A 23458-nucleotide genomic window follows, 5' to 3' on the forward strand; every position below is an offset into this window, starting at 1 on the left:
TTTATTTATTTATTTAAAGATCTTATTTATTCATTTTTAGAGAGAGGGGAAGGGAGGGAGAAGGAGAAGGAGAGGAACAGCAATGTGTGGTTGTCTCTCATGCCCTCAACTGGGGACCCTGCCTGCAACTCAGGTATGTGCCCTGATTCGGAATCGAACCATCAACCCTTTGGTTCTCAGGCCGGCGCTCAATCCACTGAGCCACACCAGCCAGGGCTAAAAAGTCATTTAATATTTATGGTTTGAACAACGATGTATTGTACAGTTGGAGTTACGTTGATTTGAGCTCAGATGTTTACTGCTGTATGACATTAGGGCAACCTAATCTTACCTTCAAGTCAAGGTAAAATAATACCAATTTCATAGGTCGTTGTGAGAATTAACTGTGAAGTATGTACCTCAGTCACTTGGTTCAGCGTCTGGCCTGCAGTCAGGATTCAGTAAATTTTGTCACCATCACCGTCATCATCACATTAACATTCCTGTTTTTCTCTGGAGAGTTATTTGAAACAAATAATCTTTTATTTTTTTAACTCATTTCCTATCATTCTTGAAAGTCGTGTACTAATAGCACAGTATCTGGTCTACAACAGAATGCTTCCAGTGACAGGGACCTCTTCCTCCAGTGTTTTTCAGCCATGAAGCTGGTGACATTTTAGGTTATTCTTTATTCTGGAGGGTTCTCTGAATTTTAGGATGTTCAGCATATCACCCCTGGCCAGGGGACAAAATCATTTTTGGCTGAGAACCACTGCTCTAGAGACAGCCTGTCCTGTTTGTAATCAAGTCGTGGCTGTTAGTAAGTTCTTGTATTGAGTGGACGTCTGCTTTCCTATTCCCCCCCGGCCCCAGTTCTGCCCTCAGAGACGCGGAGAGCAAGCCGAGTCCCTCTTCCACACATCCTTTCAAACACGTGAAGATGGTGATCAGGTCTTCTCGCTGTTCTTGGCCTGAAGCAGCTCCACCCCGTTAGTAAGCGTTTCCATAGAAGGCATGATTCCCTGTCGCTTTACCACATCAGTGCCTTTCCTTTGATTAAATTCCATTTTTAAACTGTAGTGCTTAGAATTGAGTGTAAAACTTAGGCATGGCTCTTGTTCTAGATACAGCACGTTTCTTCTTTGCATACAGGGAAGAGTATTGCCTTTCTTCTTCTGCGTAGTGTGTTCTTAGCATCGGCTGTGTCCTGCTGGTGACCACTCATGCGTTCAACCTGGAGCCCTTGGTTTATTTAAACCTTATCTTCTTCGTCTTTTTATGCATTAGTGTCGGGGTCCAGCCGTGGGAGCTGATGTTTATCCTGTTCCTTTTCTTTTTATTGGATTTAGCTGATGGCAGTCCTAAGTCCTGGTCAGCTCTGAAGTTTTTAGTTTAGGAGTACAAGTAGGTAATGATGACGCTCTCACCTGAGACTGAAAATACAGGAGAAAGGGGGGTGTGTGTGCACAGAGGACTAGGGATGGAAGCCTGGGGAACCCCCATATTGGAATCTCAGTATTAAGAGCAGCTTGGCAGAAAGGAGGCAGCAAAGCAGACCCAGAGGGGCTGGGCGGAAGGGAGGGTGGGGATGAGAGGAGGGCCCTGGGCGTGGGAGTGCCTGTGTGGTAAGTGCTGTGGCACACACTTGGGTACAAAACGCTCCGCTCTCTGCCCCTGTTCTTGTTTGCCCCGGGTTTAGCATCAGTCATGGCGCCGCTGCTCCGTCGTACGTGAAAAGCTGGAGTCGTCCTTCGCTTCTCCTCTGGGCCCTCCCATCTGTTGGGCAGCCAGATTCTACTGATGAAGTAACAACATTCACCCTGGAAAAAGTGCACAGTTCCTAAGTGTCTAGTTCAGTGATCTCTCTCTCTTTCTCCCTCCCTCCCTCTTTTAACAAAGACCAGCAGATCCAGACGTTCACAGGCTCTTCTAGCATCCCAGAAGCCTCTGCTGGCCCCTTTCCAGTGATGACTCCCACCCAAGCAACCGCTCTTCTGCCTTCTGACACTGGCAGCTTCGTGTCGTCTGGTTTTGCCCTCTGATACAAACCAAGTCCTACCCCATGCACTCCTTTTTATCAGGCTGCTTTTATTCAGACTTCGTGTTTGCTGTGTGTGTGTGTGTGTGTGTGTGTGTTTTAAGAGCTCTGTGGACCTGGTTATTTATTACTGCATAATGGGTCGGTTTTGCTTGTTGATGACTGCATAGCACACCACTGCAAACTTAGTGGGCTAAAACAGCAGCCTTTTAGTCTGCTCATGGGCTCTGGGTTAGGGCTAGTTAGGGCGTAGAATTGCTAACTGTTCCCTCACTCACAGATACAGCTGAGATGTCTTGAAGGCCAGGCTCATGTGGGATTATTGAGCGCCTGCACTTTTTTTAGTGTCTATTTTATTTTTCCAGTGGTGTATCTAAAACACAGTTTAAGTGGAGACAGAAACTTCCACCTGAAGCCCGCTTCGCTTCTCTGCAACGTCGGAGTCCCTGGTGGACTGTGCAGATTGTGATCAGATATTGCTGCCGCAAAGGCTGTGATGGGGTTTATGATCTTCTGTGACAGAGGAAGGTTAGTGTCGCTACCCAGAAGCAGAGGCTCCGTTAAGGAGAGCAGGCTTGGGAGTACCTGCTGAGCACTGTCTCTGGTGCTGGATAAAGTCACAGCTGTTTGGAGATGAGCCCCTGCGTCCTCGTCCTGGCCCGTGTAACGGGACACCAAGCTTGAGCCGGATGTCGCCTGTGTAGGGGCTTAATTTCTTCAGCGCCCGTGCTTCCTCTTCCGCTTTGGGAACAAGCCTTACATCTTATCTCCAGCACTGTGGTTGCTTTAAAGGTGGCTCTGCCCTGGTTGCAGGCTTTCCACAAGGCCTTGGCTTTTCCCGGCGTCAGGGCTGCATTCCCGAGGAAGCTTCCTGAGAGTAATTTATTCTTGTAAATGACATAACGTCACTTCTGCTAGACTCTGTTGGCTGAAATAGACACAAGCCTGCCTGGATTATCCAAGGGTAGGGAACGTAGACCCCGTGTCTTTAAGGGAGGTGTGTCGAAATGTACCTGCTGTTTTCTAAAACCACCACCAATTATACACCGCGGTGTATTTACCCATTCTGCTGTAGGCTGGGTATTTGAGCAGTTTCTGATTTGTCGCTGCTGTAATCGTCCCTGTTCATATCTCTTGGTTCCCGTGCATTCATTTTCGTTGAGTATTAATGTAAGCAGAATTGCTGGCAGAGCGTGTGTGTCTTCAGCTTTAACAGGTAGACTCACCAAATAGTTTTTCTAAGTGGTTGTACCAAGTCTTATTCTTACCAGCAAAGTGAGAGTCCCAGGTCCTCTGCAGCCTTGCCTCCGCTTGGTACTGTCAGTTAAACATTAAAAAAACAATGTTTAAACCATTCTGTGGTTGTGTGGAAGATCTCATTGTGGCTTTAACTGGCATTTACCTGGTAACTAGTGACTTGAACTCCCTTTCGTATGCTTGTTAGCCATTTGGATATCCTATGTTGTGAACTGCCTGTTCAAGTCTTTTGTCCATTTTGTTTAACAAATTAGGTTATTTCTCTTTTTACTTATTGAACATTTTTTTTTTATACGTATGTGACACATGTATAATAGGTCCCTTTATTTTATACAGATAGAACTGTTTTACGTGTATACATGGTTCTTCCCTTGCATTTTTTACTTAACTATATCTTGGAGACCATTCCATATGTTTAGGAGGAAACTGGAATGTCTTGACTAGAAAGCAAGGAAAACACCTGAGACTGCTGGGGTCACCTCAGAAGGACCCAGGGGCCAACTTGAAGGGCTTTGGAAGAGAGGGAAGAGCAGCTCTGGTGTTCGGAGGCGGACATGGCCCTCACACACAGCGCATGCCGTTCTCCAGTGCACTGTGCACAGCCCCCCGCGGCCCTGCAGACGAGGCCTCTCTGAGCAGGAGAAGGTGAGACAGAGCACGGGTGACACCGAGGTCGCTGTCACCTGCAGAGAGTGTGGCCGGAATGAGGGACTGCTGCCTCCTCACCAGTCACAGCTTCATCTTCCTTCTGGTCTCCCCTCCCTTAGAACAGATTTCTTGAGATACTTGAACATAGAGTGACCCCACTTTCTGACAGCATTCAATTTAGAGAAAGTCCTGCTTCCTTAGATCCTCCCGCAAATGGCCCAACCAGGGCCCAAACCCTGTGTTAGGTTCCTTAGAACATTGTCTTGCTGAGACGTCCTGCTGGTCCCCGTGGCGTGTGTTCTCCCCCCTCGTTTAACTCTGGGTGTGCTCCTGGTGGCCTTTGGTTGACGGGCTTCGACACCAGAGTGAGGACAGTTTGAGCAGCATCAACAGCAGATTACAGGGGACTGGGTCAGTGACAGCACAGGGACACAGCAGAATTCAAAAGGCAGGACATTTTACAGAGCAAGTGACCAGGGGAAGGAAAAAACAGAAGAGGACGATGGTGTTTGTTGATTCAAAGACTCAAAGACAGATCAGCCAGATGCAGGGACTGAAAAATCAGCAAGGAGCTGTTTTGGACACGGTTGAGATTTGAACACACAGTCACACCTCGCGGCTCGTGGGCTTCATACCCCGTCACGCCCCGTACTCATCGCTTTCTGATGAGAAGAGAGTGTTTCGGCGCCGGGCGCTTGCTGGGGACTCGCCTCGCTTGCTGGAACTTGTAGGAGTCAGGACGCCGCCCGCAAGGGAAGACGCTTCGATCATGTGCTCGGGTCGGCACTTGTGGGGGTTCTGGGGTGAAGTAGCCATGAGCACTGAGATGCCGCTGTACCCCATCAGGTGTTGAGGAACCCTTGTTCTGTGGGTGTGGCGGCAGTACATGGTGGCTTGTGGTCGGCCCTGGCTGGCGTGGCTTCCTCCTGCAGATGGGAGGGTCGTGCGCCCTGTTCCTTCCCAGGGCACCCAGGCGCCTGCAGCGGAGGGTGGGGGGCGGGAAGGCTCCCGGCCAGTGTCTCTCTCTCTCTCCTCCCCTTCCCCTCTCCTCAGTGAAACAGCGTCCTTGGGTGAGGATAGAAAAGGCGCCTGTTGGAAGCATGTGCATACGAAGTGACGTGGTGTCGGGCTTGGTTTCCGGCTTGGGAGGCGCTCGTGGACTGGGGTGCGCAGGAGAAACAGGTGGCCGCGTGCGGGCCGTTGCTGACGCCAGGGGATGTGTGCGCGGGAGTTTGTGATGTGACTCACCTACTCCGTGGAAAGCATTTAAAACCCTCTAATAAGAATTTTCTAAAAGCTTCTTGGGTTTTTCTGTGGATTTGCCTCTCCAGGTCACTTTTTTCTTTTGTCTTTTTCCTTATAATAAAGAAGTTTTTTAGGTACTAAGAAAACTAGCTTGTTATATGTTTTGTAGATATTTTTTATTTTTGTGTTTATTTTTAATCTGGAGAATTTTTATTTTGTCAAATTTAGTACTTGTCTTTATGTCTTGATTGTTTTATTTTGTGCGTTGCTTAGAAAACCCTGGCCTCGAATTCTGATAAGTTCTTTCTATGTTTTCATCAAGAATTTTTAATGACTGCAGTCGGTACACTTTTGATAATACTTTGGTTATTTGCTAATCCTGATTTCCTTTTAGAGTATTTAGAAATATTCTCCCGTTGAGCCCTGCTGCAAGAATATATAAGGAGTAGTGTTGTTCAGTAGTTACCCCATGTAGACTTAATAGTGGACACCCAGAGAAGTGATTGTAAACGAAGCTTGGTCGTTTATTCCTCCCTCCACAATAGAACTAATGAGAAATCTATCATTTACAGAACCGTCAAAATATGCTAAGTGTTATGTAAGAATATTAGCAGTATAGTGCGGGATTTCTAATTTTGGGAAGTGTTTGCTTTATATAAAGAAGCATTCCTTTCAGCTCTTTCCTTTAGGGCTTAGGAGGAGGACATTGTCACTTCCCTTTGAAGTCCACACCCCCCCCCTACTTTATTTCCCCGTCCTCAGTGTAGAACTTCCTCTGAGCCATCAACAGCCAGGGTGTCTGCTGAGAAAGGTGAGCTCTGCAGTGATAGACTGGTTCCCCAGAATTTGTAAGAAACTAAATGTTTGAGTGTTTTCAGAGACTCAAGGCAAAGAATAGTGTGATGAGGATCCCATCTAGATACGGGAAAGCTTTCCGGTGCAGGCAGGCTGTTCTGACCCTGTGGGGAAAACATGTTTAACTGTCGCAGAGACTGGGGACAAGGGCGTTCTAATGAGGCTCCGTGGAATCAGGGAGGAGCTGCCTTGGTTTGCTTTCCGAAGCCCCGGTCTCTGCCTTTGCTTCCCTCCTAGGAGTGAGGCCTTTGCACAGGCGGAGGGGAGGTTTCTAGGTCCTACCCTTGGGGAGAATAGGTAGATGGGCACATTTACTGCAGTGTCTGCTTCGTGGTTGGTTCCTGGGTGCCTGATGGGACTCAGGGGGGGATCTTCTACCCACTACAGCGAGGCTCAGAAAGGACGTGAGCCGCAGGGTTTCACGGAGTCCTTCCGTTTTAGGGGGAAGTGGTGGCCGTGAGGTTACCGCGGGCTTGTGTTTGAAACCCGCCCATACTGCGCAGTCTCATGAACAGCAATTCTGCAGTGAGTGTTCTTCTTTTTTTTTTTTTTTTTTTTAAAGATTTTATTTTTTTAGTTTTAGAGAGAAGGAAAGGGAGGGAGACAGAGAGGGAGAGAAACACCATTGTGTGGCTGCCTCTCACGCGCCCCCAGCTGGGGACCTGGCCTGAAACACAGGCATGTGCCCTGACTGGGAATTGAACTGGTGGCCTTTCGGTTCATAGGCTGGTGCTCAATCCACTGAGTCACACCAGCCAAGGCTAGTGTTCCTCTTTTAGAGCTTTCAGATAACAATTAATGGAAATGGAAGTTGAGGAAGTATATTTGATACCGTGTTTTAACAAATTTATCCACTGTACCAAAAATTTTATAATATAACATTAATCACTTTACTAATACAAATAGAAATTAACTGTGGCTAGGAAGAAATTTTCTTGTCTGAAGACACGCATTTCCTTTTTCAGAGTTAGAAGCGCGAGTCTTCGCCTAGCTCTTCCCAGAATAGGCGTGAAAACAGGCCTCGTGTGACAGTTGCTTCAAAGATGGTTCATAGTTTGAGTTTAGCTTCATGTTTTTCAGGAATAAATCTATGAATTTATAGAATCATTATTTCTGGAGGTTCACTTCTGTAAGCTATTGTTTGTTGTGTTATATTTGACTCTTACTTTGTTAATGTTGCTAAAGGTACCATAGAGCGTGAATGTTTTTCATATTTTTATTCTTTGAGTGAAACGAGGGGACTGGTTGGGTGTCCCTGAGAGGAACTCCCAGTTCACCTTCTGTGTCTCAGGGTTTATGTTAAATGGTACTGTATTAGCGATTATATTTTTATTCCTGTGGATATCCTTACTGTTCTGTCTCAGCTGTCGAATTTATGTGGACAAAACGAAGTAAATATATGAAGACTCTGTATTATTGGGAAGTGGCTATGTAAATGCAAGCTTCAGTGTTTTATTTTCCAGATGATTTCTTAGCTCTCATTAAATGCATTAATCAACTTCTGTTAGCTGGCTCATTTGTAAGAGAATTGTCTTTAGATGTATCGCTTTCAAATTGTTCCTGATGTAATTTAGCAGAAGAGGTGATGAAGTTCTTTGTTGACCGATTATTTTTTGTTTGATTTTATTATTTCACTTATAGTAGTTTGGCAGGAAGCCATCTACACCAAAATATGTAATTACTTCTTAATCCCAAATAAGTTAGAAATACAAATCAGTGATTTTGGCTTGGAATACAATGGAATGGGAAAAGGGTGATATATATATATATATATATACATATATATTTTTTTTTTGGTTCTTCCTCTGTCATTCATACACTAATTTATATGTTTTATGCTTCTTAGATGAACTGGAGGGGATTTTTATTAAAATTATCCAATCCAGTAGAGTTGTATGTAATAGAGCTGTTACATTGCAGTGAATGACTTGATGAAGAAAGGCATGTGTACCAGAATCTCTGGATCAGCGGTCCAGCCCGCGGATCGCAACCCTGTGCTCCCTCAGAGGACCGTTAGTTTATACTTCTGCTCTGCACTGCCTGGCGCTGATTGAGAAAGAGGAAACTGGTGTTTCAAAGCTCCTACTATCTTGACAACTTCCATCGCTGGAAGAACCACTCTGTCCCACCGTGAAACTAACAAAGAGTTTGATTTTGTAGATGTCTACAACTGCTCACTGTCTTTAATAAATAGTTTTATCAAAGATTCAGAAACATTCTTTACCTGGAGGGCTTTTTATTGATTTCTTCAGTGAAGCTGATGCTGTAATATTAAATTTTAACTGTGTCATGGTGTTTCTGCACGAAGCTAGTACAGCTTCCTGAGTCCACAGATTGCATTTCAGTCATGTTTGTATTTCCAGCCCCTCACACAGTTTCCGGCACATATTTCGGAGATGTGTTATAAATGCCTTTGGAAGAAGTGAGTTCATGTGTTTAATTTCCTGGTGAACTAAACTGCTGTAAAGATAGAGCTGAGGAAATCTAGAGTCACAGGTGATTAGCATGTTTCCTGGGCCATCTGTCACTATTATCAATTGTTTCTGCTTGGCACCGAAGACTTGTGTTTTGGGGGGAGGCAGTAGCGTGTGTAAAGTTAAAAGAATGAAAGAAAACCTCTTGGGTTATTCTGTAACCCTCTGTTTAGTGGCTAAAACTCAGTGCAGTTTTTAAAAATCTTGACATTCTTACTGTCCAGCAAGGACTAATGCATTGGTCATTTCAGCAGTAACTCCGTTGCAGTAACGGGTCACTGTTTGTGCCTTGCCCCCTCCCAGTCTGCTGATGCATTAACCAGAGTGGTCTTTGAAGAACGCACGTCAGGGCGTTCCCTGCTCAGAACCTCTGTGGCTTCCCATCTCACCGAGAGTTAGAAGTCAGTGCCCTTCCCGTGGCCTGTGTGTTGGGTGCAGTTGTCACATCTCCGATGTCAGGCAGCTAGTGTGCTCCCCTGGCTAAGTCCCTGCCAGCTGTGCCAGCTGCCTTGCTGTTTCTGGAACACGCTGGGCATGCTCTTGCCTCGGGGCCTTTGCACTTGCTACTCCCCAGTGTGGGATGCTCTTCCAGCAGGTAACTGCATGGTTACCTCCCCTCACGTTAGTCTCAGGGCTTCATGTAAATGTCGCCTTCTTGTGAGGCTTTGCCAGGTCATCTTTTAAGATTCAAACCAGACAGCAACTCCTGGTCCCTACTTCATTTTTTTTCCTTAGCAGTTTTTACTGTTGGACGTAGCACATGTCTTAACTTTTTAAAAATTATCTCTCTCCTAAATAAAAATATAAGCTCAGCGAGGGCAGGATTTTTGTCTGATTTGTTCACTGCTTTTTTTCTATATTCTAGAACAGTTCTGTGCTCAAGAAATACTCGATGAGCAAATGAATTAGTGAAGCAGGCATTACACATTGTAATAATGTAGAATTCTGTGGAGCTCTATTTTAAATTAAAAAGGGCATACCAAGTACTATAAAACATGTGCACACTCTGGTGAGAAATTGGTCCACGGGGGAACTCTTGACTGAAGTATTCAGAGTTTGATTTTTACTTTGACCGAAGTGTTGTGAATTGAAGTACAAGTGCAGGACCTGTTCCAAAAGCGGGGTGTCCACCCCGTTGCGGGAGTCGGAGCCCTTCCCGTGGCCTTCGGGGCTCACTGGCTCTGCTGCTCCTGCGTCAGCCCTCCTCCCCTACATTTTCCAAAATATTAGATCATTTATCCATTATGTTTATTTTTAGTCTTTCTGCGAGAATGTAAGTGTCAAAGGGCAGGACCTTTGTTTTGTTCCACAGGTGCCTAGAACAGTGCTTGGTACATGGCAGGTTATTGATCACTATTTGTTGAGTGAATGAATGAATGAACAAACCATTACTCGTCTCCGTAAGTTCAGAGTTAATCTTATTTATTGCTGTGAAAACTAGTATACAAAAAGTGGAGCGAGGGCCTGAGACGAACAAGCTGTCACTCCTTGCTGCATCTCCCCAGGGGTCTAGACTGTGAGCGGCCTCAGCAGTGGATTGGAAACCAGATGGTATTGTGTTGTGACCGCGAAGGAAGCGAAGGTGTCCAGAAGGGGTGAGGCGGCCCCCGGATGAGCGCCGCTGGCCAGGCGGAGGAGGGGAGCCCGAGTGTCCTTTGCACTGGGTGCCCTTAGTAAGGGGGGTGAGGGTGGACTCCCGGAGCTGGATCCAGATGGAGGGGCCGTGGGGCGAGTGCTGGTACGTACAGACGGTTGTTACGGCAAAGGGAGAAGCTGGGATGATAGTGGAGGGCGACGAAAAAACGTTTGAAAAATAGATGAGCCATGAGCGTATTTAAAAGTTGGTGGGAAGGACCTAACTGAGGGAGATGTTGAAGAAATGAGGGAAGGTTAGTCAATAAATAGCCTTAGGTCCTGAGGAGGTGGGGCCCAAGGCAAAGAAGACCTGGCGTTTGATCGAGGAGGGTCGCCCTCCTGAGCACGGTGGCAGGGTGGGCGCAGAGAGGGCTTTGCGGGGGGGCGTTGGGTGGTTTGCAGGTAGGGATTCCCACGTGCGGCCTCTTTTCTTTGTCTTCGTTTTTTCCTGTAACCCAGGAGGTGCGTCACCTTGAGAAGTACGGGTTGGGAAGGTGGAGTCTCGTTTGGAGGAGAATGAGCAGGGTTGACAAAGTCATTGTAGGGAGCGGAAGAGACTTCAGTTGCTGGGCTTCTAAAAGGAGTGACAATGTCCACTGCAGCCAGGCGACATTCATTAAGCGTGAGGTCAGGGGTCCGGTGCTCAAAGGAAGAAAGAGCCTTTTGCTGTTGAGTTCACACGTTTTCTTTTTTGAATTCCTACCAAGTGCAGTGTCTTGTAGGACAGTTTTCTTTTCGGGGAACTTATCAACATACAGGGAACATTTATCAAAGGTGGTAGGAGGTAAGAACCGCGCTGATGCCAGAGGTCCTGTCCCACGGAGGAGGAGGGGTGTTTGGGTGTGGGAAGGGTTTCAGTAAGTGCAGAGAGAGAGGGCAAGAGACTGCTTTGTGCTGCGAGGCCTGGAGGTGGGACCATGCTGGTACCATTTAACGGAGTGGCAGAGTCCAAGTTGCATGTCTGTGCAGTTTAAAAACATCAGAGAAGCTCAGACTTTAAAGAACACTTCATAAAAATATACGACCCTCTCAAAGGAACTTACGTGCACACTTATTTCAGGGAAATTTATGGCTAGGCACCCAGCATTGTCATTTTGCAGTTTGGGTGTGATGAATTCACAGAGCTCACTAAGTGTAAGGAGAGTTGTTGGAATCATTGACACACTTTTCTCTTCAACAGAAGATTAAAAAAAGAAATTACTCCAAATTTGAATCCAGGACTTGAAAAATGCCAGTTGTCTAAATACAGTAGGGTATTGTGATAAATATAGCTATTGAAATTTTAAAAATCTCTTCACAAAACTATTTTAATATTCATAGCAGAACTTTTTGGAATGTTATCTAAAAAACAGAACCATTTCATTATCAGAGCTGACTATTAGTTAGGGTATTGTTTCAGATATAAAAGTTGATCTGCCACTGAAATTCTATTTGAATATGTATAGTTCCAAGCTTGCTTTGTGTATTTAATAACTTTAGGACCATAATTACTGTGTTTACAATTAAATTTTGGTGCATATGCTAATGCGGAATATACCAGTGAGTGGTTTCCGCAAAGGGCCATGTTGGCTTGAATTTTGATGTGCGTTTCAACTTGCATCTGCGTTTCCTTTAATGTCGGTGGGAAAAGAAGTCGGTTTTTGTGGTGGGTTGTGTGAGCTGGGGAACTTTTTCTTTGAAACATCTCTGGATTGGCTCTTATAATAGTGGATTTTCTCTTTTCCAAGTGGGCAGAAATTATGCGGAAAGACCTAATTTGGTCAAGGTGTGTGCCCTCCAGTGTATTCTTCTCTAGAAATCTTAATGTAAGTATTGGTTCATTGTTAGAAGAAACCTATAAGGTACTCATGTAGTTATTTAATTCAAATTAATATTTTAAGTTCTTCAGATAATTCACTTACTGAAGTAAATGCTCTGGTTATGTTATTTATCACAGTTTTTGAGCAGGGACTTCTGGTTTTAAATACCATATTTTTCGCTCCATAAGACGCACTTTTTTCCCCCCCAAAAGTGGGGGGAAAATGTCTGTGCGTCTTATGGAGCGAATATTGCATCACAGACCGTGATGTGTGTCACTTGACCTGTCAACGCTGGTGACAGCTGTTAGAAGAGGAAGCGGTGGGCCCACGTGAACCCCCTGGGGACACTTAAATGGCCCACTTTACTGCTGACTCTCAGGGCGTCTGGTCAGTATGAAGATAGCGAAGAAAGTGATATCAGTGATTGTGAGCAACCGAGCTTCCTAAATTCTGACACTAGCGATGATGAGTTCGTGGGGTCCCCAGAAAACTAGAAGAGTGAACCTTAAAGTCTCTCCTCATTTGTCAATGACAGTGATGATGGTTCTTAATACAGCTGCTGACTGCTGTTCACTTTACATGGTGAACTGTTATTCTGTTATATTTTATTAAAAACTTTAGTACACCATTTGGTTCAGAATTTTTTTTTCTTGTTTTCTTCCTCTAAACCTAGGTGCGTTTTATAGTGCGAAAAAAAAAAAAAGGTTATTTTCTGTTCTTTTCAGAAATCACCTAAAAGGAACAAGGAGACTGAGAAACACAGATTGCATGTTCTCTAAAACTGGGAGACCTCTGTAACCCTGGACCAGAAATCAGGAGGGGCTGTCAAGTGCAGGAAGGTCGGACAGGGGCGTGGGAGGGTGCTGGGAAAGGGACGCTGGGGTCTGGGACACAGATCTGAGACAGCGCGGGCAGCCGCGTGTTCTCTAAAGTAATGGAGACACCCTGGGGGGCCCAGCCGTAAGCTGGAGGAAGAGGAATGCCTGGGTGCTGGTAGGAAAGAGCCCTGGGCGACCTGATGGTGTGACGGAGGTGTTCCGTGGGTCTTGGTCCCGGTGGTGGTTGCTTGGGTGTGTGCGTAGGTGCAGTTAGCCAGTCTTGTGCACATGATCAATGTGTTGCCGCTCAACTCCAAGTTCACCCTCCATTTCTCTGTTTGTGATAGGACTTGAGTTCGACCCTGTAAATGTTTTCCTTTTCAGCACAGTGGCAGGTTTAATCACTGGAGGGTGAGGGAGACACTGCAAGGCCCAGTGGGGAAGGGGCCTCTCAGGTTCCAGTGTGCCTGGTTTTTTTTCTTCCTTCTCCCTCTTAAGGTGTGGCTGCCGCCCAGGCTTCCTCCGTGTGACGTTCTTGAGCACCCCGGTAGGCAGCTTCTTGCTCCCGCAGTACCCCAGCAGGCAGACTCCTTTGGGCCAGCTGCAGCCCACTGGCACCCTGGAGAACTCTGCCACCCGGCGGGCTGCGGCCACAGCTTGTCCCACGAAGGGTGCCTTTTTGTGCACTCCCCACTAGCCCCGTGTGAGTAACCGCTTCCTGCCTTTGCTGTGCTGTGTTCCTCAGCGTCCGCTTTTACCCCCTTTAGCAGTGCACCGCCTTTTACAAATGAATAACTTTTCTCTTAAACTTTCCGTTTCAGTTACTTGTGTATTTTTTAATCTCCTGACTGTACCTTGTCATAGCACTAATGATTTATGTAAATTACTGTGTTAATTTTACAAAATAAAAAACTGAAAAAAACATAAGCATACAACTTGATTATTTTTTATGACGTGAACGCACAGTTTACCTATCACCCGGACTGGGTATAGAGCATTCCTGTATCCCCAGAAACGGCCGTCTGCCAGCTGAGTCCTGTCCTCCCCGAGACGGTATCCCTGTTTGACTTCTGTCGTCATGGGTTAGTTCTGGCTGGTGTCACACTGCATGTAAGTGCAATCACCCAGCACATTGTCTGTATCTGATTTCCTTTCCTGTGCATAGTGTTTGGGGGGCTCATCCATTTCATTATATATTTTGCTGGTGATGGACATGTGAGTTTCCAGTGTTTGGCTATTTTGAATAAAGCTGCTATTATCATTCTTGTACATGCCTTGGTGGACGTGTTTTCATTTCTCTGAGGTAGACACACAGAAGAGGCCAGTTAGCAGCTCCTGCCCGTCAGGTTCTCATGTGGTGGAAACGGTGCCCAGGACGCGGGAACTCCACTTGCCCCATGTCCTTACCAGCGCTTCATAGTGTCTGGCTTTCACAGTCGGCGTTTTCGGAACCTTTAAGGACCTGGTCATTTAAATGCTATTTAAAGTCTATATTGTGGTAAAAGAAGAGCTTCTGAACTCTTTAGGAAGTGAGTGTAATAGTGAAATCAAGACAGATAAATCTAGTAGAAAAAAACTGCAGACCAGTTTCACTTATGAATATCCATTTTATTCCTAAATAAAATAATATCAAATAGAATCCAGCAGCATGCTCTAAGAATCATAACCATTATTGGGTATGGCTTTTTTTTTTGAATGGTTATTAATTAAATTGCCCTGTACAAGTCCGTGGCATGCCAGCTGTATTTCCTTAGGTCTTTTATGTCTCTCAGTATTTTGAAAGATGTATTTGACCAAATGTTTATTAATTCACTGCTATCCCAGCAGAAGCCAGCCCTTGGGCACTGGCCTGGCCTCCGCGGCCTGAGTCCCACCTGAGGTCGCAGGGGCTGGGAGGCCTCCATGTCCTTTTCCACGAGCTGCTGCAGGAGGAAGGGAGTTTCATTTAGGGGCATTAAATTAAATTAAATTAATTAGTTATCTCACCTGAGGACATGCTTATTGATTTTTAGAGATAGGGGAAGGGAGGCAGAGAGGGAGTGAAACATCAGTGTGAGAGAGAAACATTGATTGGTTTCTTCTCATAAGTGCCCGGAGTGGGGACCTGCAACCCAGGCATGTGCCATGACCAGGAATCGAACCAACAGCCTTCCATTTCATGGGGCGATGCTCCAACCAAATGAGCCACACTGGCCAGGGCCATTGAGGGACATTTAAAAGAAATAGTTTGTGTTGCAATGGCCTTTCTTTAGAGCTATTTCAGTGACTTCCTCATATTCGTATGGAACGGGTGGAAGTGTGCGGGAGACTTTCACCCAACCAGAAAGCCAGTTTCAAATACTACTGAATAAATTATTTTTCTTTCTCTTCTCTTCTTTTTTGTTTGTAAAGAAGCTGGTACACTAGGACCTATATTGAACAACTTTATATGAACCTTGTGCTTAGTTTACTTAAGTTGGTATAAGTTCCTTGAAAAAACTGGATTCCTACTTTATATCTTATACCAGTTTAAGTGTAGACAGATCAAAATTTTACCAACAGAATATGAAACCATAAAACAAGTAAGAGAAAAAACATGGGAGATAATTGAAAAAAGTAATTTGGGTGAGGCCTAAGGATGATGTAAATTCCAAAAGCACAAATAGACAATATCAAAAGACAAATTGGGAAGACTGTTTGCAATACAAAAAGCTAAATTCTTTAATGTATTAGCACCTCTAAAAAGCAAAGGGTATACAGTAGTTCACAGGAAATGCTGCGCAAATTTTACTAAGGGAGACTTTTTTACTTTCAGGGGGCAGGTGCTGTTGGTGGTGGTATGTGTGTGTGATAGAGAGAGAGAAGGAGAGAGAGAGAGAGGAAGAGAGAGAGAGAGGAAGAGAGGGAGGAGGGGAGGGAGAGAGAGGGAGAGAATATGAAAAAGTTCTAATTTTGATCCTGTTGTGGTTGTTATAGGAGCAGTAATTTTTTAATGTTTAAAACCATAAATAACACTACAGAAAACCTTATCAAGCAAATATAGACAATGAATTACAAGGCACTTTCTTAAACAGAATTTGGCCAGCCTTGTGCCCCATCCTGTGACCACTTTGTTATGCCTTTCCAGTGTAACCTCTGTCTTTTAAGGTCACGTCCTTTTCTTTACAGTTGTATGCTCAGCTGTGCACCCCTAAACGCTGTAGCTTACATTGGCCTGATTTAGCTGTGTTTTACATATGCCATCTTTAAGTCTTTTTAAATCTAGGTTTTTTTTTCCCTCCCCATTTCTTCTTTTTTTCCTTTGTTGAAGAAATGGGATCCTATGCACTATAGGGTTTCCCACAGTTAGGGTTGTGCTCATTGCTTTCCTGTCTTACAGTTTATCACATTCCTCTGTTCTCTTCGGAGCCTGTTATTGGTAGGCTTGATCAGATTCGGGGCCTATTTATTTATTTATTTATTTATTTTTTGGCAAGAGTGCTTCACGGGTAGTGGTATACTCTTTTATCAGGAGGCATATAATGCCTGGATATGTCTTGTAATTTAATGTTAGCAGCTCTTAAGTCTCAGTGTCAGGATTTATTAATTGATTAGTAGGGAGAAATGTTATTAACCCAGACTGTCATTAGTCATTTATTAGCTGAAATTTTTCTATACGGAGATATTTTTCTTCATCTTTTGTGGTTACCCAGTGGTACAATTTATATCAGCAAGAAAGGATAAAGGCTTGATTCCTGCCCTTTATTTATCACTTTTGAAAATTGAGTGGTCTTCTCTCATCCTCTAGAGGTGACCATTTAGGGTTTCTCACTGTAACAGACTGTTGAATTTACCCATTTTATGCCTTAATCCATTGTGGTTGTTATCTTTATTGACACAAATTGGCCCATCTTTGGTCAGGAGGAACATCTTTCAAGCTGGCTTCTGAGACATATTTGACATCACTATGGTAGTTTTTGATAGCTTCCTTGACATCTACAAACGACAGGTGTTCCAAGTCTTATCTTGTGCATTTGCAGCTCCAGACCTAGAATCAGCCATTTCTTCACCTGGTTTCTTTTGACAAGAAATGGTATTTCAAGAATACAGTTTGTCTACTAGGGATGCTCATTGCTGCTGGGTTGGTTATTGTTTTCAAGATTTTTTGTAAATGGGGTTAGGAAATAAAAAGGTGTGTGTGTGTTTGTGTGTGTGTATGGTTTTTGTAAAAATATCCAAATACACAGCATTTTAAACTTTACTAGTTCTGTCTTTCGCCTGAATTCTCTTGGTTCCATATTTGAATCCTGATTCTTAAGGATGTAGGGGTATGATAGAATTAAAATATCACAAAATTGTTCACTTGCATTATACCACATTTGCGCATACAATAACCTTAGTTAACAAAACCAACTATCACCACAGTGATTACTGGATAATTACTTTTTTTGCATATGTTCCCTGATTTTTCACAGTTGGACTGTATCTGCATTGTCAGAACATGTACCCATTATGTATTTTATTCTTTCCTTTGTTGCCATTTGAGTCTCGGGTTCTACAAGTACATATCTATTTATTGCTCGCTATCAGTTCTTATGTAGGCATTTTGGGTACCTGAGGCTTGTTCTTTAGTAGATTCGCACTCCCTTTTCCATGTTGATAACACTTTGATATCTTTGTACTTGAAATTTAACTGAGTACAAAGTCTTCAGTTTCTTATCAAGTCTTAAATAACATTATTATTTATTTTTCTGGCATAAAGTGTTGCTGTCAAAGCGATGACAATCTGATTTTATTTTCCATATGAAATATTGTTTTTGGCTTGGTGCTCAAAGAATACTTTCTTTTACTATTAAGTTCAGTAATTTTATTAAGCTGTTTCTTAGTGTTGGTTATCCTGGGTTGATTTTTCTTATATTATGTGGTGTGACCTTTCATTTTGATCTTCACATTATTTTTAAGTTCAGAAAAATCGTTCCTTTTCCCTTTGTGTTCATTGTCTTGTGTTTTCACCCTGTTTTCTATGCACTTATCACACTGGTATTGACCGTCATAAACATGCTGCCTTACAATAAAGCGGGCATTCTAATTGGATGCACCTTTTCCCCTTCAACTTCACAGATCAGTTTTTTGTTGTTGTTAAGTAGCACTTAAAACTATAAGTACTTTCTTGAAAGTAATTGCATAGATCATTTTATTTATTGTTTTCTCTCCAAAATTAAGGGATAATCGAATAGGATTATAAATTAGAAGGGCTGCCCTTTGAGTTTTGGAATTAGGAACGTAAACAGCATCTGTATTGCACAGAAGCTTTCCTCAGTGAAAGATGTTTTTGGCCCCTTCTCGGATTGTAGTTCTGAGGAGTGCTTTGTTTTGCGTTTCAGTGAGAATGCCTCCTGTGAAAGCAGCTCGGGCCGGAAGGCAGGCTCCTGCGAAGAGACGTCTTGCCGAGCACTTTGCAGCCGGGGAGGTGATCACTGACTTGTCAAAGAAGGAGTGGAAGCTGGGGGCGCCCATCGGCCAAGGTGGCTTTGGTTGTATCTATCTTGGTAAGTGTGTAACTGCTTGTAATGATGTGGCAAGCCAGGGTTGATGTGCTTTCTTACCCAGGCAGTTTCTCAGTTCGGAGCGTGCACAGGCTGTCCCTGATCTCCCGTCGGTTTAAGGTTGTAAGACTAGACATGGGAGTGGGAAAGAAGACGGTTGATGTAGCCACAACAGAAAAAGAGGGTAAAACACCTGTAATAGTGTCACTAGTGAGCACCGTGGCTTTAGATTTTTAAGGTATTACATATAATCTATTTTTTTTTGTGACCCAAAGAGATTGATGTAGATTTTTTTTTCCACCTCCACCCAATTAGGATTTATTTCCTCTGTTTTGGTTTAATTTGGCAATTTTCAAATCTTTGACAGATGTAAATTTTTTTTTCTTTTTATACAACTCTAATAGTCATTATTGTGGAATTAGGAGAATGATCCTGATTTCGCGTGCTGTACCCTGTTTCCCTTGACATTGTGGGGAGCCTGCTGTGGAACCCTGAGATTCTGTAGGTTCACCAGTTGGACCTGGTTACTTCTAATGCCGTCTGCTTCGTCCAGGGCAGCACAGTGACGCAGGGCGCTGCACGGTCGCCCTGGCTGTCTCTCTCCCTCCTGTTTTTACGTCGCCTTTAACCTTCGTTCTGTTAGTCCACACTTGATTAATTATTTAATTTCTGCCTGGAGGTTTATAAAATTTTATTTGTAGTAGTGGAGCCCCTTTTCTCTTTGAAGCAGCATCGTTCTCAGAATGCTGATATTATCGTGTAGATCAGCGCCGTGTGGAAACCTGCTAGGACTGCAGGTTCTCAGGCCCCGCCGCTGACCCGCCGGTCGGAAACGGTGGGGGCCCACACGTGCTGAAGTCTGAGAGCCCCTGACCCAGATGGGGAGCCGCAGCCCTCACCCTGCCCTTATGGTTTAATGAGCGCGGGCAGCCTTAGCTGCTAACTCAGTGTTCTAGGGCAGCGGCGCTTATTTATTTCATGAAATAAAACGACCGCTGGGTGACAGGTCAGGGTTTTAGTGCCAACATCCTGAATCTGGGTGGGGTTTTCCCCCCAAACTAGTGCTTTTTGGAACTGTAGCTCCCTCTTTTATTCTATTAAAAATGATTCCCTTCTTTACTAAATGTAAGCAGTTGCATCAGTTATTCTCTTGGTAAATCACATGTTAGTATATCAAAGGTCATGCATACTTTCTGAATGAAAGGTTTAACTTAGAGTTTTTCATACTTAATTCATGATCATATTGAAGATACCAGCCATTATATGGTGCATTCCAGTTTCAGACATGCTAAAACATGAAGAAAAGTCTTAAAATTGATGACACATACTGTAATGATATCCTGAACTACGTATTTGGGAGCTGAAATTTATTCTATCAAGTGGTTATAAATCTATATACCGAAATATTAATTAAGAGTTAGTAACACTATTATTATGATGCCACTTCTTGTTTTGATATTATATGTCAAATTTTTTCAAACAGCTGATAAGAATTCTTCAAAATCGGTGGGCAGCGATGCATCCTATGTTGTAAAAGTGGTAAGAAAATTTTTTGTTGTTGTTGATTTAGTGTAGTCCCCCCAACTTTTGAAATCCTCACCAGAAGATATGTTTATTGATTTTAGAGAGAGAGCAGGGGAGAAAGGAGAGAGAGAGAGACATCACGCAGTTGGCTGCCCTATGTGTCTTACCCAGGGATCAAACCCATTGCCTTGTGGTGCACAGGACGATGCTCCAACCAACTGAGCCACCTGGTCAGCACCCCCCACCCCACACTTACAAAAAATTTTTTTTTTAAATAATAAGGTTGTTCTGCTTTTCATAATTGAGTGCTAAGAGAGGTATTCTGGATACAAGCCTTTTTTCAGATATATGTGTTGTAAATATTTTCTCCTAGTCTGTATTTGGTTCTCTTTTTAAAAATGCTTTTTTCTTCATCTATGGAGATGGATCGTAGGATTTTTCTTTTTTATTCTGTTCATGTGGCAATTATATTGATTGATATTTGAGTGCTGAACTAACTTTGTATTCTTAATACACGCCCCACTTAGTTATGGTGTATTGTGCTTCTTACATAACGCTGGGATGGACTTGCTAATAGTTTGTTAAGGACTTTCACATCTTTGTTCATGAGGGATACTGGTCTTTAATTTTTTTCTGATATATATTTTTTTAACAGTTTGTTTTAATTGTTTTTCATTATTTATTTTTTAAAAGTACATTTTATTGATTATGCTGTTACAGTTGTCCCAGTTTTCCCCCTTTGTCCCCTTCTGCCTTGTGCCCCCATTCCCACCAGCACCCCTCCTCCCCCCATCCCCAGTTCATGTCCATGGACACATATAAGTTCTTTGGCTTCACCCTTTCCTATGTTATTCTTAGCATCCCCCCTGTCTATTTTGTACCAACCAGTTATGCTTCTTAGTCCTTGCACCATTTCCCCATTTCTCCCCCTTCCCCCTCCCAGCTGATAACCCTCCAAACAATCTCCATATCTATGATTTTGTTCCTGTTCTGAGTGTTTGCTTTGTTTGCTTTTTTTTTAGATTCAGTTGTTGATAGTTGTGAGTTTTTTGCTATTTTATTGTTCATAATTTGGATCTTCTTTTTCTTAAATAAGTTTCTTTAACATTTCATATAATACTGGCTTGGTGATGATGAGCTCCTTTAGCTTTCCCTTGTCTGGGAAGCACTTCATCTGCCCTTCCATTCTAAGTGATAGCTTTGCTGGGTGGAGTAATCTTGGTTATAGGTCCTTGCTTTTCATCACTTTGAATACTTCTTGCCAGTCCCTTCTTGCCTGCAAAGTTTCTCTTTAAAAATCCGTTCATAGTCCTATGGGAATTACTTTGTAGGTAACTCTGTTCCTTTCTCTTGCTGCTTTTAAGATTCTCTATCTCGAACCTTTGGCATTTTAATTATGATGTGTCTGGTGTGGTCCTCCTTGGGTCTAGCTTGTTTAGGACTCTCTGTGCTTCCTGGACTTGTATGTCTATTTCCTTCACCAAATTTGGGAAGTTTTCTTTCATTTTATTTAAAGATACATTTTCAGTTTCTTGCTCTTCCTCTTCTCCTTCTGTCACCATATGATTCGGATGTTGGTATGTTTGGAGGTGTGCCAGAGACACCTTATACTATTCTCTTTTTTTGAATTCTTTTTTCTTCTTGCCATTCTGGTTGAATGCTTATTTCTTTCTCATCCAAATTGTTGATTTGAACCCCCTCAACTTTTGGTTCCCTATAGACTTTTCTTTATTTTACTTAGTGTAACCTTAATTTCTTCCTGGGTATTTTTATTTTGTTGCTGTACTCAGTGAGTTCTTTGAGCATCCTGATCACCAGTGTTTTGAACTCTGCATCTGATAGGTTGGCTATCTCTGTTTTATTTAGTTCTTTTTCTGGGGTTTTGTTCTGTTCTTTAATTTGGGCCATATTTGTCTCCTCAATTTGGCAGCCTCTCTGTGTTTGTTTTTGTGTGTTAGGTAGAGCTGCTTTGACTCCCTTAGTATCGTACCCTGTTGTAGAAAAGGCACCTGTAAATTGTGTGGAGCAGAGTCTTAAGTAATAGCCAGAGTGGGGCAACCCGCTTCATCACTTTGTTGCAGTGTGACAAGCACTCAGAGAGGGGACAGTGTCGCTGCCTGGCTTCTGGAGGTTTGCCGGGCACTTGCTTTGTGTGACTGGTGCCCTTCTAGCTGTTGTCCTGGTGCTGAATCTTAGGGGTGTATGTCTGCATACGTTTTAAGTCTGTGCGGCCCTTTAATTGGAGTATCCTGGAAATCCAGCAGTTTCCTCTGCCACTGAACCCCCACTGGTTTTTACAGCTAGAAGTTACAGAGATTTATCTTCCCGGTGCTGGAACCCTGGGCTGCGCAGTCTGGCCTGGGGCTGGCCTTGCTCGCTCCCAAGGTGTCCCTTCTGGTTTTTATCCATCCCATGGGAATGGGGGACCACCTGTGCTGCTGCCGCCGCCTCTCAGCACTGCATCCCGTCTCTGTCTCTGCCCCTCCTCCCTCTCTGGGTGATTGTGCCACCTTTAAATTCTTGGTGTCAGACTTCCGTACAGCTGGATTTTCTGACGGTTCTGGGTGTTGTTTTGAGGTCTAGTTGTAATTCTTTCGGTGGCTGTGCAAGGAAGTGAAGTGCGCTTACCTACGCCACCATCTTGACCGGAAGCCCTCGGTATTTCTCACTTCTCACTTCTGTGTGTGGTTTTGGTGTCAGGGTCGTTGGAACGCTGCGTTTGGTCTCCCCGGTTTTTCCCTGCTAGGCCTTTATTCTGTCCCTTTCCACTCCTGTCCCCCTGTGCAGAAGGCTGGGGCTGTCGTGGGCTCCCTGTCTTCTGGTCGTTACAGGCCGCTGTCTGTACTGCCTGTTTTGTCTAGTGTGCAAACCAGTAGTTTCCTGTACTTGTCCCGTTTTCTTATTTGTTTACGGGGGAGGGGTAATCGGATCCCAGTTACTTCATCGTGTTTATCAGTGGAAGGGAAGTTGGTAACTTTAAAGTGTCGTTTGTGTGTTTCCCACCCCATCACTTGTCTTCTTGCTTTTTCCTTTGGGATTTTTCTTCTCTCTCATCTGTAGAACAATATTCCTCTTGAAATAGTCAGTTTGTCGGTATGTCAGAGGAACAAAAGTTCTTACTGTTAAATTGGATCATTTGCGTGGAGTGCAGAATATTATATGCATTTGTCTTTGATACAACTAATTAAAATATTAAAATCTATGGGTAAGATTAGTTTCTTCCTAGAATCTTCAAAAAGTTTCCATTGTGAGAAGAAAGAAGGTCCTCCTATGACTTCATAATCTTGAGGTTCAGAGAATATGGTTACTTCGACTGCGTTGCAGTTGGTCAGCCTGCACAGCCACCTGCACGTCTCAGACGGGGGTGGGACGGGCTTGGGACCTCGTCTGCTCCTCTCTGCGACCCGGGCTTCCTCAGACTGTGTTTTACTTTACGATTATGATGCTCTTCTTTGCTACGGGCAGTTCTGTGTATTTCAGTTGTGATTCAGGGTAACTTCACTGTTACCACCTTTTTCTAGAGTTTCGACATGTAGGTAGCCACAGGTATTTCCTAACTGCTTGAGTTAGCAAATTACCTTGCGGTTCTAAGTGTACAGCCGTTTGTTACCAGACCTGGCTCAGTGCCCTGCCTGCCTTCTCATTGGTTCCCTTCCCTGTAGCCTGTGTCCCTCCTCTTTGT

At 43.8% G+C, this 23458-nt stretch overlaps 1 protein-coding gene across 2 annotated transcripts in view; it reads left to right on the forward strand.

Annotated features, from left to right (window-relative positions):
• The first annotated feature begins 18095 nt into the window (after positions 1–18095).
• VRK1 (VRK serine/threonine kinase 1) overlaps positions 18096–23458 on the forward strand; it is a 42574-nt gene continuing 37211 nt past the window's right edge. For both annotated transcript variants that reach the window (XM_090271373.1, XM_090271372.1), the window contains exons 1-2: positions 18096–18255; positions 19736–19791. In XM_090271373.1, coding sequence (XP_090127499.1) covers positions 18096–18255; positions 19736–19791 — 216 coding nt within the window. The remainder of the gene's footprint in view (positions 18256–19735; positions 19792–23458) is intronic.

Source organism: Furipterus horrens, unplaced genomic scaffold, assembly GCF_987537825.1.
Source record: "Furipterus horrens unplaced genomic scaffold, mFurHor1.1.pri manual_scaffold_3, whole genome shotgun sequence".
In the NCBI taxonomy this organism is placed as follows: domain Eukaryota; kingdom Metazoa; phylum Chordata; class Mammalia; order Chiroptera; family Furipteridae; genus Furipterus; species Furipterus horrens.